The 11,957-nt window shown below is 39.0% G+C and overlaps 1 protein-coding gene across 3 annotated transcripts in view; it reads right to left on the bottom strand.

The window, feature by feature from the left end:
- Positions 1-2,001: 2,001 nt before the first annotated feature.
- Positions 2,002-11,957, bottom strand: part of UAP1 (UDP-N-acetylglucosamine pyrophosphorylase 1) — a 30,047-nt gene continuing 20,091 nt past the window's right edge. For 2 of the 3 annotated variants that reach the window (XM_060184381.1, XM_060184382.1), the window contains 3 exons: positions 7,278-7,482; positions 3,660-3,835; positions 2,002-2,206 (listed from right to left, as the gene is read on the bottom strand). In XM_060184381.1, the coding sequence (XP_060040364.1) occupies positions 2,022-2,206; positions 3,660-3,835; positions 7,278-7,482 (566 nt within the window). In that variant the 3' untranslated portion in view covers positions 2,002-2,021. The remainder of the gene's footprint in view (positions 2,207-3,659; positions 3,836-7,277; positions 7,483-11,957) is intronic. The other variant, XM_060184380.1, reaches the window with a different exon arrangement.

Genomic DNA, 11,957 nt, shown 5'->3' with positions numbered 1-11,957 from the left:
AAATGGCCTCCAGGAGCAGTGGATTCGTGGTGGAGGCACTGAGCCCCAGCAATAACGCTGGAAGGCAAAAAAAAAAAAAATCAAAAGAGACTCCTCTCATTCCCATTCCACACACTCCACCTTTCAATCTCTATATGTAGCCCTACTGGCCTACAGCAACCATGAAAAATAAAAGTGTGCATATTCATGTTTGGCATTTCCCAAAGGCTACTTTGTGAGTGAAAGGTTCACTTCTATGACAAATATGATCCTCCTTGAGCATGTAAGTATAGATCTTAAAAAAGAAAACAGTGGCTTGAAAGATGGTGAAATGGGTAAAGCACTGGACTTACAAGCATAAGGTCCTAAATTTGATCTCTGGCATTATATATGCCAGAGTGATGTTCTAGTTCTCACCCTTCCACCTTCATTAATTAATGAATAAATTTTTGAAAGGGGGGGAGCAGTAATTAAAGCTGATTAAAGTGATTAAAGGTGAGTAGCAATTAATTAAAGGTGAGTAGTGATTAAAAGCTGAGGTCCCAAGTTCAGTCCTTGGCATTCATTATGTGAGCCACAGTGATGTTCTGGTTCTCACTCACACTTTCTCCTGTAAATAAATAAATAAATACATCTTTTTGAAAAAAAAAAAAAAACATTTGTAGAATGTAGAAGAGATAACAGAAAAATCAGACAGTATAAAACTAAGAAGTTTGTTTGATTTTGTGTAAGTTAAATCCTGAAATGCTCAATTCAAAATAATGCTTTAACCTTAAAGTTACCGCAACTAGTAACTGGTTTACAAAAAAAAATTTTTTTTTTCAATGGACCTTTTTATCTCAGTAAATTTTTAAAACCACTCCTTGGAGTCTTTCCTCAAGGTTCTTAATCCACAAAACATATTTAAAACTTCAAGACAAAATTCATTAAAAAATGCTTCAAAGAATTCTACCACCACACTATGACTTACTCCCTAATTAGAGTATTTTTAAACTAAAAATGTATTTTAAGTCACTGACATTTTAAAAAGAGCTGAAGGACATATTATAAAAATGGTTCCTAAAATTTTTTTTTGCTCCTAACATTTTTTTTTAATAAATCACATTTTCGTTATTGTTATCTTTATTTCATTTATTGTTGCAACTATTATTGTTGTTGATGTCGATGTTGTTGTTAGATAGGACAGAGAGAAATGGAGAGAGGAGGGGAAGACAGAGGGGGAGAGAAAGACAGACACCTGCAGACCTGCTTCACCACCTGTGAAGCAACTCCCCTGCAGGTGGGGAGCCGGGAGCTTGAACCAGGATCCTTAAGCCGGCCCTTGCGCTTTGCACCACATGCACTTAACCCGCTGTGCTACCGCCCAACTCCCGTTCCACACTTCTAAAAGCTCTTAGCATCTATTAGTTGAGTCATATTTTGGTTCCATCTTAATATTTAATTCATTTATTCACTCACTTATTGAGTGACTATATACTCATTACTGAGAGGAGCCTCATTCTGGATGATATGTGAGGAGTGGAAAAAAGTGCCTGGTTGAATCTGTCTGATTAGTACAGTTAGGGTAAAAAACAATAACAAATTAAGAGGAGTTGGGTGCATGTACTCTACTTCTGGCACTGCTTATGTGGGGAGAGCCCTGAGCCTGGACCCTCTTTATTAATGAAAGCCAGGGTCTTCCTCTATTTATTTATTAACATGAGAGAGTCTTATCAAAGATCCTTATGGAAGTCTAAACCTACTGTTTATACCATATTACCCATACCTAATGTACCAGCGTGACCCAATAAAACCTATATTAATGAGTTTACCCCAGGCATACTTCCCAGGTACTCACTCAAAAGTCACCCTTGCATTGCTTAAACTCTTATCTGTAATGAACAATTACAACTACAGAACCAAATGTTGCCAATTTAAGGAAAAGAGTGGATATGAAATAGTTTGGGATAGGTATGTATTAGATGCCTTCACAGAGGAAAAGATTCTAGTATATTTGAACTACCCTAACAGAAATGGGAGCTGGGCCCCTGGAATGTGCCTAGCTATGGCAGTACCTTTGCTCCGCAGTCAGCTCCTTTCTGAATGCAGAAACCAATGAAGCGGGGGTCTGCTACCTTGACCAGGATGTTGTCCACACAGTAGACATGGATGCTCCAGATGCCCCTCTGCTCCATATCCTCCACAATCCCATAGGCTGCCAGGGCCCGATAGAGACCACCGTTCCCATCTGGGAGAGGAAGCAGCCAATTTAGACCAATTCACAAATAAGAGCTAAGATTGTTAAACCCATGCAATAAAATAAGTAAGTAGAGAAAAAAATGAATGAGATAGAATCCTGTATCTATTAGTACTACTTACTCCCTTTCAGCCCTTCCTTCAAATACAGACTCATGTAACTGTAACTCTGCTGACACCTTTATTTTTATAGGTGGATCACAGATAGGGCCACAGTAGGTGGCTATATAGGCAGGACACTGCCTATAGGTAGAGTGCTAGTTAGCACTCCACAATATTAAGGACAAATGGTTGGGGACATAGCTGAGTGACAGAGCATGTGATTAGCATGTATGAGGTTTTGGAGTGCATTCCTGATACAACAACAACAGCAAAAAAAAAAAAAAATATATATATATATATACACACACACATATTTTCTATCTAGAACTGTACGAAACTGTGCTGTAATTATACTGTGTCTACAGTCTTAATTTTCTCATTCTCTTACCCTTTTATCATTTTACATCTCCCATTATTTTGACTGTTTAATAAACTATTGCAACAAGTAAACTAGCAATTCACCTCCTATGAAAACAGATGGTTTCCTGTTTTATACTCTATTAAGATTGTAAGCATCAACAGAGGGGTGTGTGTGTGTGTGTGTGTGTGTGTGTGTGTGTGTGTGTGCGTGTGTGTTAAAGTGAATCTTCTCTGGGACAGATAACCACAAAAAGGGCCAAAGCACAGTCATGTCACCCAATGACCTTCATGTTTTTACATCACTGCCCAAAAAAGTAGTAATGTTTAGCACTGAAATCACCAAAGAAAATCAAAATGTATCCCTCTTATGCCAAAATCTGGTTGATCATTACTAAATCACTAATTTAAAAGAACAAAAGTTACGCAAGGACCAGCATAAGGACCCCAGTTTGAGCCCCCAGCTCCCCACCTGCAAGGGAGTTGCTTCACAAGTGGTGAAGCAGGTCTGCAGGTGTCTATCTTTCTCTCCCCCTCTGTCTTCCCCTCCTTTCTCCATTTCTCTCTGTCCTATCCAACAACAATGACATCAATAACAATAATAAAACAACAAGGGTAACAAAAGGGAATAAATAAATCAATAAACCTAAAAAAAAAAAAAGAAAACAAATTGAAAAATAAGAAAACACAAAGCAGAACTTGGATTGGGTTTGGTGTATTACACCAAAGTAAAAGACTATGAGGTGGGAGGGAGGGTTCAGGTCCTGGAACATGATGACTTAGAGGAGGTTGAATTGTTATATGGAAAACTGAGAAATGTTAAATATGTATAAGCCACTGTATTTTACTATTGACTGTAAGCCATTAATCCCCCCAATAAAGAGGAAAAAAAAGAAAATCGAAACGTAATTATTTCTGTTACTACCTTTTCTAATCATCATTTATTAAACAAATAAATACTACCTTTGCTAGTCACCATTACAAACCTGGAGCCATAGAAAGCTTGTTCTTCTCTTCCAAAATAATTTTCCCATCAAAACTCATAGCAGGGAGCATTCCTTGCTGAAAAAAGATTACATTCTCTTTTCTTAAACCAAAGTACTTATGCTTTGTGAAAAATTCCTTTGTAGATTCCATTGTTCTACCACTGGTCATTATATACCTTGAAAGAGAAAAGCAGATTCTCTAAGCAATAATGTAATGTGAAATAGAACAATATCAATTTGTATCTATTTTCTAAGCAGGAAAAATCTCTGAGATTTTTAACTCCCTTTATCCTATTCCTGGATAAGGTAGCATTAGCTGCTGGGAAACCTCTTCCAGTAAATTCACCAATCTTCATGTGTAAGATTAGTCTATGTAGCAATAATTAAAAAAAAAAAACACTGTAAATAAGGAGGCAATACTTATCTTCAGCAGACATTTTATTTTTTTATTATTTTTCAACCAGGGTTATTGCTGCAGACCTGTTTCACCGCTCATGAAGCATCCTCCCCTGCACACGGGATGTGGGGATAGAAACTGGGTTCTTGCACTTGGTGACATGTGCGCTTAACTGGGTGCACCATTACCCAGCCCCTCTTCAGCAGACATTTCAGAACTCCTATAAAAGTATATTATTCTACATGGGAGGTGGGGGGGGGGGTGGAGGTGGCTTCACGAGTAGTGAAGCAGTGCTGCAGTTGTTTCTGTCTTTCTCCCTCTCTATTTCCTCTCCCTCTCAATTTCTCTTTGTCCTATCAAATAAAAATAAAGAAATAAATAAAATTTAAAAAAGAAAAGTATGTATTTTTCTTTTGTAAACTGATTTAACATTGGTTTACAACATTTTAAGATTTTATAGTTTCACATATATATATTCATAGTTTCACACATGTATATGCATGCATATACATTATATATATATATATATATACACACAATTCACTACACCCATAACCAAAAAGAACCCTCTACCAATCTTTTCCCCCAAGCACCACAATTACAGAGTAAACTGTGACAAGCACCACAATTTATTATATAGTAAAACTCAAATAAATAGGGAGAAACAGTACCTGCAAAACATTGTAATGTTCTCTTGTGGTTCTTTTTATAAAAATTTTAAATAAAATCTGGGCTCTACTCATTCTTAATTTATATAATGAAAATGAAATTTAGCAACCAGAGAAGTAGCTAAGCTGGTATAATGCATGTCTGAGGCTCCTGGTCCAATCCATGGTGACACAAGTATCAGATTCTATCTTTGGATTTTATCTTTGGATTCTATCTCTCTCTAATGTGAAATTATCTCATATAAAATAATTTTTAAAAAATAGTGTAGTTATACTCCCTGCTATCACAAAAATCCAACCCATGCTAGTGTGAGGCAAAAAGTTTTCTACAATTAGTGGCTGTAGCACTTTTGCCCTGACTGGAGTGTAAGCTACATATAGGCAGAGATCCTGTCTGTTTTGGTTACTGATGTTATCTCCAGCACCTAGAAACAAGCACTCAATAGTAATTAAAGAAAATGGTGTAACTTCCCTCTGCGGGATACTTGTCTATTTAACAATTATCCTGGATATTTTTAAATTTTGGTTTGGTCATAACTTGAAGAAAACCAGGGAAATAGAGCCATCAGTAGTATAAAAGTTTTTCATGTTTGAAACACTAGAGGGTCCTGGGTTCACCAAACATGACCAAAAACTAGAGCTGAGCAATGCTCTGAAAAAAAAAGTGTGTATGTGTGTGGGGGGGGGGAATAACAGAAGAGATAGCTAAACTGGTCAGCATAAGGGTAGAACAAAACAGAAACTTGCAGATGAGACAGGAAAAAAAAAAAAAAACATTCACAGCATGCCAGGATTCAGAAAGAACAGAGCCAGAAATGACAGGGCGGGGTTGGGGGGCATCTATTTTAAAAGGCATCAAAAAGCTACAAAAGTAGTGTGGATGGAAATTCAAACTCAGAACAGAACAGTGAGGATCTTACAAGGGTAGCTCAAATTTACAGCTGTTCCTTTCTGGGGTGTCCACTGATTTGGGTCAGGAAGTGGGAATTTAGACTAGAGGACAGAAAAGCCTTCAGAGTCTGTGCTGGTCAAATGAGACTGGAATAATAAGATCAGGGACCTGAAGGATCACAAACACAGCTGGCTTCCTCCTCAAAACATACTTTCCAAAGGTTGCTTTGGGAACTGGACTAAAACCAAAAAAAAAAAAAAAAAAAGCCTGTTTAATAGCTGAGCCAATTTTTGAGTCTTGTGTGTTGGGAGACAAACACTGGCTGAGGTGCACTAAGAACTCAATGGACCAGTCACTAAGACTCTACATTTGGTCCAGAGTAGATAAATCAGAGATGCTCTTAGCTGGCTTGTGTGGGAAGCTGCAATTCGGGGAACAGATCACCAAGTATTTTAATCAGCAACATGGGTTTCAGGGCAGAGAGAACCCACTGAGTACGCAAGGTCATGACTAAGCACAGACTCAAGTCACACCATCATGAAATGACACTGCCAAAGTGACCCTAAGGCTTTCAAAGAATAAAAATCAATAGACTGGGCTTCAGGATGTTACATGGTCTCTTCATAGCAATGCAGGGAAATAAGAGAGATGCTTTCAAATTTCAGAGCAAAAAATGATCTTCAACTAACAATTTCTACACACATACAAAGCAATCAATCAGCATGAAGTTTGTAGAGTAGGAGACTGTTGAGGGACAATGCAGGGTACAGAGGGTCCTAGAGAACACAGACACTTTGTTTTCACTAGATTTGCACATGTGGAATTGGGATGCACTGCACTAGTAAAAGTTCTTTGCATTGCACTATATGAAGTTGGAGGAGTTTGCTTCACCCAACTAATGGAAAGTTGGCTCAGATGTGATATAAGAGGGGTTTTCACACAGGAAGATCTTTTGGACTTAACTCCAGAGACCTTTGGAGAACCTGTGCCCTGAGCTTTAACTCTTAACTTCACTTTTGCACATATCCTGTTTCAGAATCTAATAAAGAACAAATTCAGAAGTTGTCGTGTATGTTCTCTTGAAATTTTTTTTTTGAGCAAACTCATATTGGACCCCCAGAAGAGAACTCTCATGGAGTGCCCTTATTCAACTCCACTGGGCAACCTGCAGAGTACTCCACTAGGAATGTAAAAGTTGAGGGTGAGTAGATATTATTCATTAAAGCTCCAGTGACATAGCTGCAACACTTAGTTCTTTTTAAAAAATATTTTTTATATTTATTTCCCCTTTTGTTGCCCTTTTTTTTATTGTTGTTGTAGTTAATATTGTTGATGTCACAGTTGTTGGATAGGACAGAGAGAAATGGAGAGAGGAGGGGGAAGACAGAAAGGAGAGAAAAATAGACACCTGCAGACCTGCTTCATGACCTGTGAAGCAACTCCCCTGCATGTGGGGATCCTTAAGCCAGTCCTTGCGCTTGGCGCCTCGTGCGCTTAACCCACTGTGCTACCGCCCGACTCCCTACTTAGTTCTTTTAACATATTTAGTAAATTATACCACTCCACAGGAAATTCATTCTGCTTATGACTAAAATGTACAAGCATACTAAGTATTGTATATGAGTATTATGTTCACACTCCCTCAGTGAGACAAGGCTTACCATGGAATGATGCACTTTCTGCCATGATATTTTTCTGCAAGTTGTTGCAATTTCAAGATCCGCTCTGCCTGAATCTGGAAAAGTGTCTTATGGGACGGCAAACCAACATCATACATCCCCTTAGGATATGCAACACCGAGTCTTGTCCCCTGTCCACCAGCTAGAAGAAGAACTGCCACTTTGTTCTGAGAAATCTGGCAAAGTCCTAGAAAAGGAAGCATGAGTATCACAAAACCTCTGCAACTAACACTTTAGAATTACACTAACAAAGGCAGTAACAGACTCACTCTACAGGCTTAAAGTGTAGGAACAGCTGTCCACACAGAATCATGGAACACTAGCTTGACAATAAAAAATTTTAAAAGAACATTTTCTTTTTTTTAAATTGCTTTATTGGGGATTAACAGTTTACAATTAACAGTAAAATACAAAAAACATTTTCATTATGAAAAAGTTAAATATGTATGTTTCCCAGGAACACTCTTTTTCTTTCCCTGAGAATGCTGGGGAAAAAGGGTGAAGAGACATTACAAATGTTTTGCAAACACTTGACCTATTAGATATAGCAAGTCAAAGAAAAGAGCAGACAAAGGGAGTCGAGTGGTAGCACAGCGGGTTAAGCGTACGTGGCGCACGTGGCGCAAAGCGCAAGGACCAGCATAAGAATACTGGTTCGAGTCCCCTGCTCCCCACCTGCAGGGGAGTTGCTTCACAGGTGGTGAAGCCGGTCTGCAGGTGTCTATCTTTCTCTTACCCTCTCTGTCTTCCCCTCCTTCTCCATTTCTCTCTGTCCTATCCAACAACAATGACATCAACAATAACTACAACAATAAAACAAGGGCAACAAAAGGGAATTAAAAGAAGATGCCAAGGTTTCAAGATAAATGAAGCTGTTGAGCTGGCTCCAGACTGAGTCAATCAATAAGAATTAACTGATGTGTGTGCAAATAAACTAAGCAAGCTGGCCCCCAGTTAAATTATGGGAGAACGGTCTTCAGTCAGGAATGAAATATAGTGTATGATGGTTGAGAAGTCAGGCTCCAGTGTCAGGAGCTGAATCTGAAACTCAATTAGTTGAATGAACTCAGAGGCTTTGCCTGCAAAAGGGTATTGGATGATACTCTTGATCACATAGGGTGCACAATTTTTTCAAAAACTATAAAACCAGTGTATTTATTCTATGTTAAAATACTTAAATAAAAGTGATTAAAATGGGGATCCGGCGGTGGTGCACCAGGTTAAGCGCACATAGTATGAAGTGCAAGGATCTGAGCAAGGATCTTGGTTCAAGCCCCCGGCTCCCCACCTACGGGGGGAAGGGTCACTTCATAAGCGGTGAAGCAGGTCGGTAGGTGTCTTTCTCTCTCCCTACCTCCCCCCCCATTTCATTCTGTCCTATCCAAAAAAAAAAGTTGAAAAAAATGGCCACAGGAGCAGTGGATTTGTAATGCTGATACTGAGCCCCAGCAGTAACCAACCCTGGAGGCAAAAAAAAAAAAAAAAAAAGTGATTAAAATTTTTCTTTTTTTAAAATTTTTATTTATAAAATGGAAATACTGATATCACCACAGGATAAGAGAGGTACTGTTTTGTTTTGTTTTTTAACTGGGTCTTCAGTGGTAGTGAGCCTCAGAGTCATTTTACAGCTAATTTGAAGCTAATGGCATCACTAACTGAATATTCCACAATGAGTAGTGACTAATTAATGTGTTAATAAAAATAGTATTCTTTGAATCAAAATAAAATCAAGATTGCTTTAAGAGCCAAGAACAAACAAAAGTGTGCACCCTCACATACTACCAAAGGTGTTAGGATCAAATTGTCTCTAAGTAGCTCCTCCCAAAAAGTCTCAGATAAAGATTGTGGAACTAGAGATCTTCCCTTTTATTTTCTTTCTTTTTTTTTAAAGATTTTTTTTAATATATTTATTTTCCTTTTTGTTGCCATGGTTTTTTATTGTTGTAGTTATTAATATTGTTGCTATTGACGTCGTCTATTTTTTTTGAAAGATTTATTTATTCATGAGAAATGATAGTAATGAGAGAAAGAACCAGACATCACTCTGGTACATGTGCTGCCAGGGACTGAACTCAGGACCTCATGCCTGAGAGTCCAAAGCCTTATCCACTGCGCCACCTCCCAGACCATTCATCAATTTTATTTCTTTTTAAATATCTGTTTATGATAGGGAGAGAATGAATACAAGAGCATTACTGTCACGTGATGCTAGGAACCAATTTGGGGCCTTACACTTCTAAGTTCATCACTCTAGCCACTAATACAACCTCCTGAGTCACTGGTTCCATTTACTTTCTTCATACATGTGTATTTTATGTTGTTTTCTGTTAATGTACCTTTAGTTATCCTTCCTGACTTACTTTTACCTTCAGTTCAAAGGTACATGATTCTCCTCAGTTACCTCACTATGAAGGTAAGAGACTCCTCCTTGCAGCTGACTTACCTATGACTTCTCTAGCTGCTTCATCTGTAAAAGCTGAAGTCCCTCAGTTGTCTTTCCTGTGAATGTAAGGGTCAGCCCCCAGATTCAAGCCTACACCTCTACTCCTGCTTACCTATCAGCCACCCAACACAGATTAGTACAAGTATGTATTTTTTAAATGTTATTTAGAATAGGGACACTGAAAAATTGAGAGGGAAAGGGGAGACACAGAGACAGAAAGACAGAGACCTGCAATACTGCTTTGCCATGTGTAAAGCTTCCTCCCTGCAGGTTGGGGCTGGGGGCTTGAAACCAGGTCCTCGAGTACTATACTGTGTGTACTCAACCAGGTGCACCACTACCTGGTCCCTCTCCACAGGTTCTAAACAATCACCAAACTATCACAGGGTACCATTTCTCATTCTCTGACTAGTTCCCTAGACTTGTGCTTCATTCCAGCCTTCCAGATCTTTCTATGGCCTGATCCTTCCTTCACACAGTGGCATGTTTCCTTCCTACAGCCCTATGTGCCACTCTTATTCCAACTCTTCTATCATTGGCCCCCTAAATCACCTGATCCTGATGTCATATGTGTTCATTCCCAGGTAGATCTAATATAGCTCATCTTCAACCAGAGCTTTTTATAAGTTACAACAGTCATAGAGATTTGTAATAATAAATAAATAAATAAACAGGTTTGGCATTAACTTCTTCTGGCTTGTGTATCTCACTTAGCAGCACAGAGAAAAACAAGAAAGAAAGTAGTCCCTAGAGTCTCAAGGTCAGCTGCAATCAAGAATTCATTATAGCTGCAGCTGTTGTTAACACCACCAATGTTTCCTGGCTGAAACAGGCACTTCTTCATCTGGATAACTATGATAAAACCTCAATAACTACCAAGTGTATGACACATAAATTAGAATCTAACTTATATGGCGTATTGCACCAAAGTAAAAGACTCTGGGGCAGGGTGGGAGAATACAGGTCCAAGATGGATGACAGAGGACCTAACGGGGGTTGTATTGTTATATGGAAAACTGAGAAATGTTGTGCATGTACAAACTATTGTATTTACTGTCGAACATAAAACATTTATTTCCCAATAAAGAAATTTTAAAAAAGAATCTAACTTATAGTGACTGATAAAATATTGCTTAAAATTAAGTGGACTGATAAGTCAGTAAGCCTTCTAGTTTTATGGCAGAGTACATGATTTCAAAAGTGTCTCAGAACATAATTTCATATGAGCAAGAATACACCTATCTGAAAAATGGTAACTGACTGCAAACATAAGTCACTCGCTTTATAATTATGAAATGGTGAACTTCTCCTGTGTCAAAGCATCACTGTTATCAGGCTTTTCATATTTTCATTGCAACACACAAGAGTTAATAATTTCCCTAAAGAGGGGACTGTAACACAGACCAATTCAGAGGTTAAAAGAAAAACAACTGAACTGGCTATGTCCTATGGGCCCTGTGCCTTTTCTATGGCGTATCAGCAACCACACAGCCCAGAGGAAGAAATGTCTGGGTGTGGAAAGGCAGGCAAGAGGCACTGGGCGGCCCTATTCTCTTCTTCCCTATGGTTTCTCTCAGGTGAGATATGCTGAAAATATTTCCATGAGCCCAAGGGAAGAGTCTGCAGTAGCCTGTCAAAGGTCAAATGCTTCCTGGATAACTTCCTGCTTGGACTAGTTTCCGCTAATATCCTGATATGGGCTTGTGCCTGAAAACAGGAGGATGGCCCTAGTGCTACATAAGTAGATCATGGGGCCAGGAAGTGGCACACCCAGTTGAGCACACACATCACCATCACAAGGACCTGGTTTCAAGCCTCTGCTCCCCACCTGTTGGGAGGAAGCTTCATAACCAGCGAAACAGAGCTGCAGGTGTCTCCTTTTCTCTCTCCATCTCTCTTTCCCTTTCCTCTCAATTTTTCTCTACCCTATCAAATATCAGGAAAAAAGAAGAAAAAAAAACAAAAGGCCAGTGGAAGTGGTAGATTCGTCATACAGGGACCTAGCCCCAGCAACAACTCTGGTGGCAATAAGAAAATAAATAGACTTCCTGTTCCGGAGGCGGAGCTACGAGCAGCAGATCGCTTTCTCTCCTCTCCTCTCCCGGATCAACTAGGAATACCAAAGGAGACCACCCGGACCGAAACAAGACAGGACTAGAATGACCACAGAAACCCAGTAAATCACCCGTGAGTACAAACACGCGTGGCTGGTGACAGAG

The sequence above is a fragment of the Erinaceus europaeus genome, unplaced genomic scaffold, assembly GCF_950295315.1.
Source record: "Erinaceus europaeus unplaced genomic scaffold, mEriEur2.1 scaffold_533, whole genome shotgun sequence".
In the NCBI taxonomy this organism is placed as follows: Eukaryota; Metazoa; Chordata; class Mammalia; order Eulipotyphla; family Erinaceidae; genus Erinaceus; species Erinaceus europaeus.
This window is presented reverse-complemented; position numbering and strand designations above follow the sequence as displayed.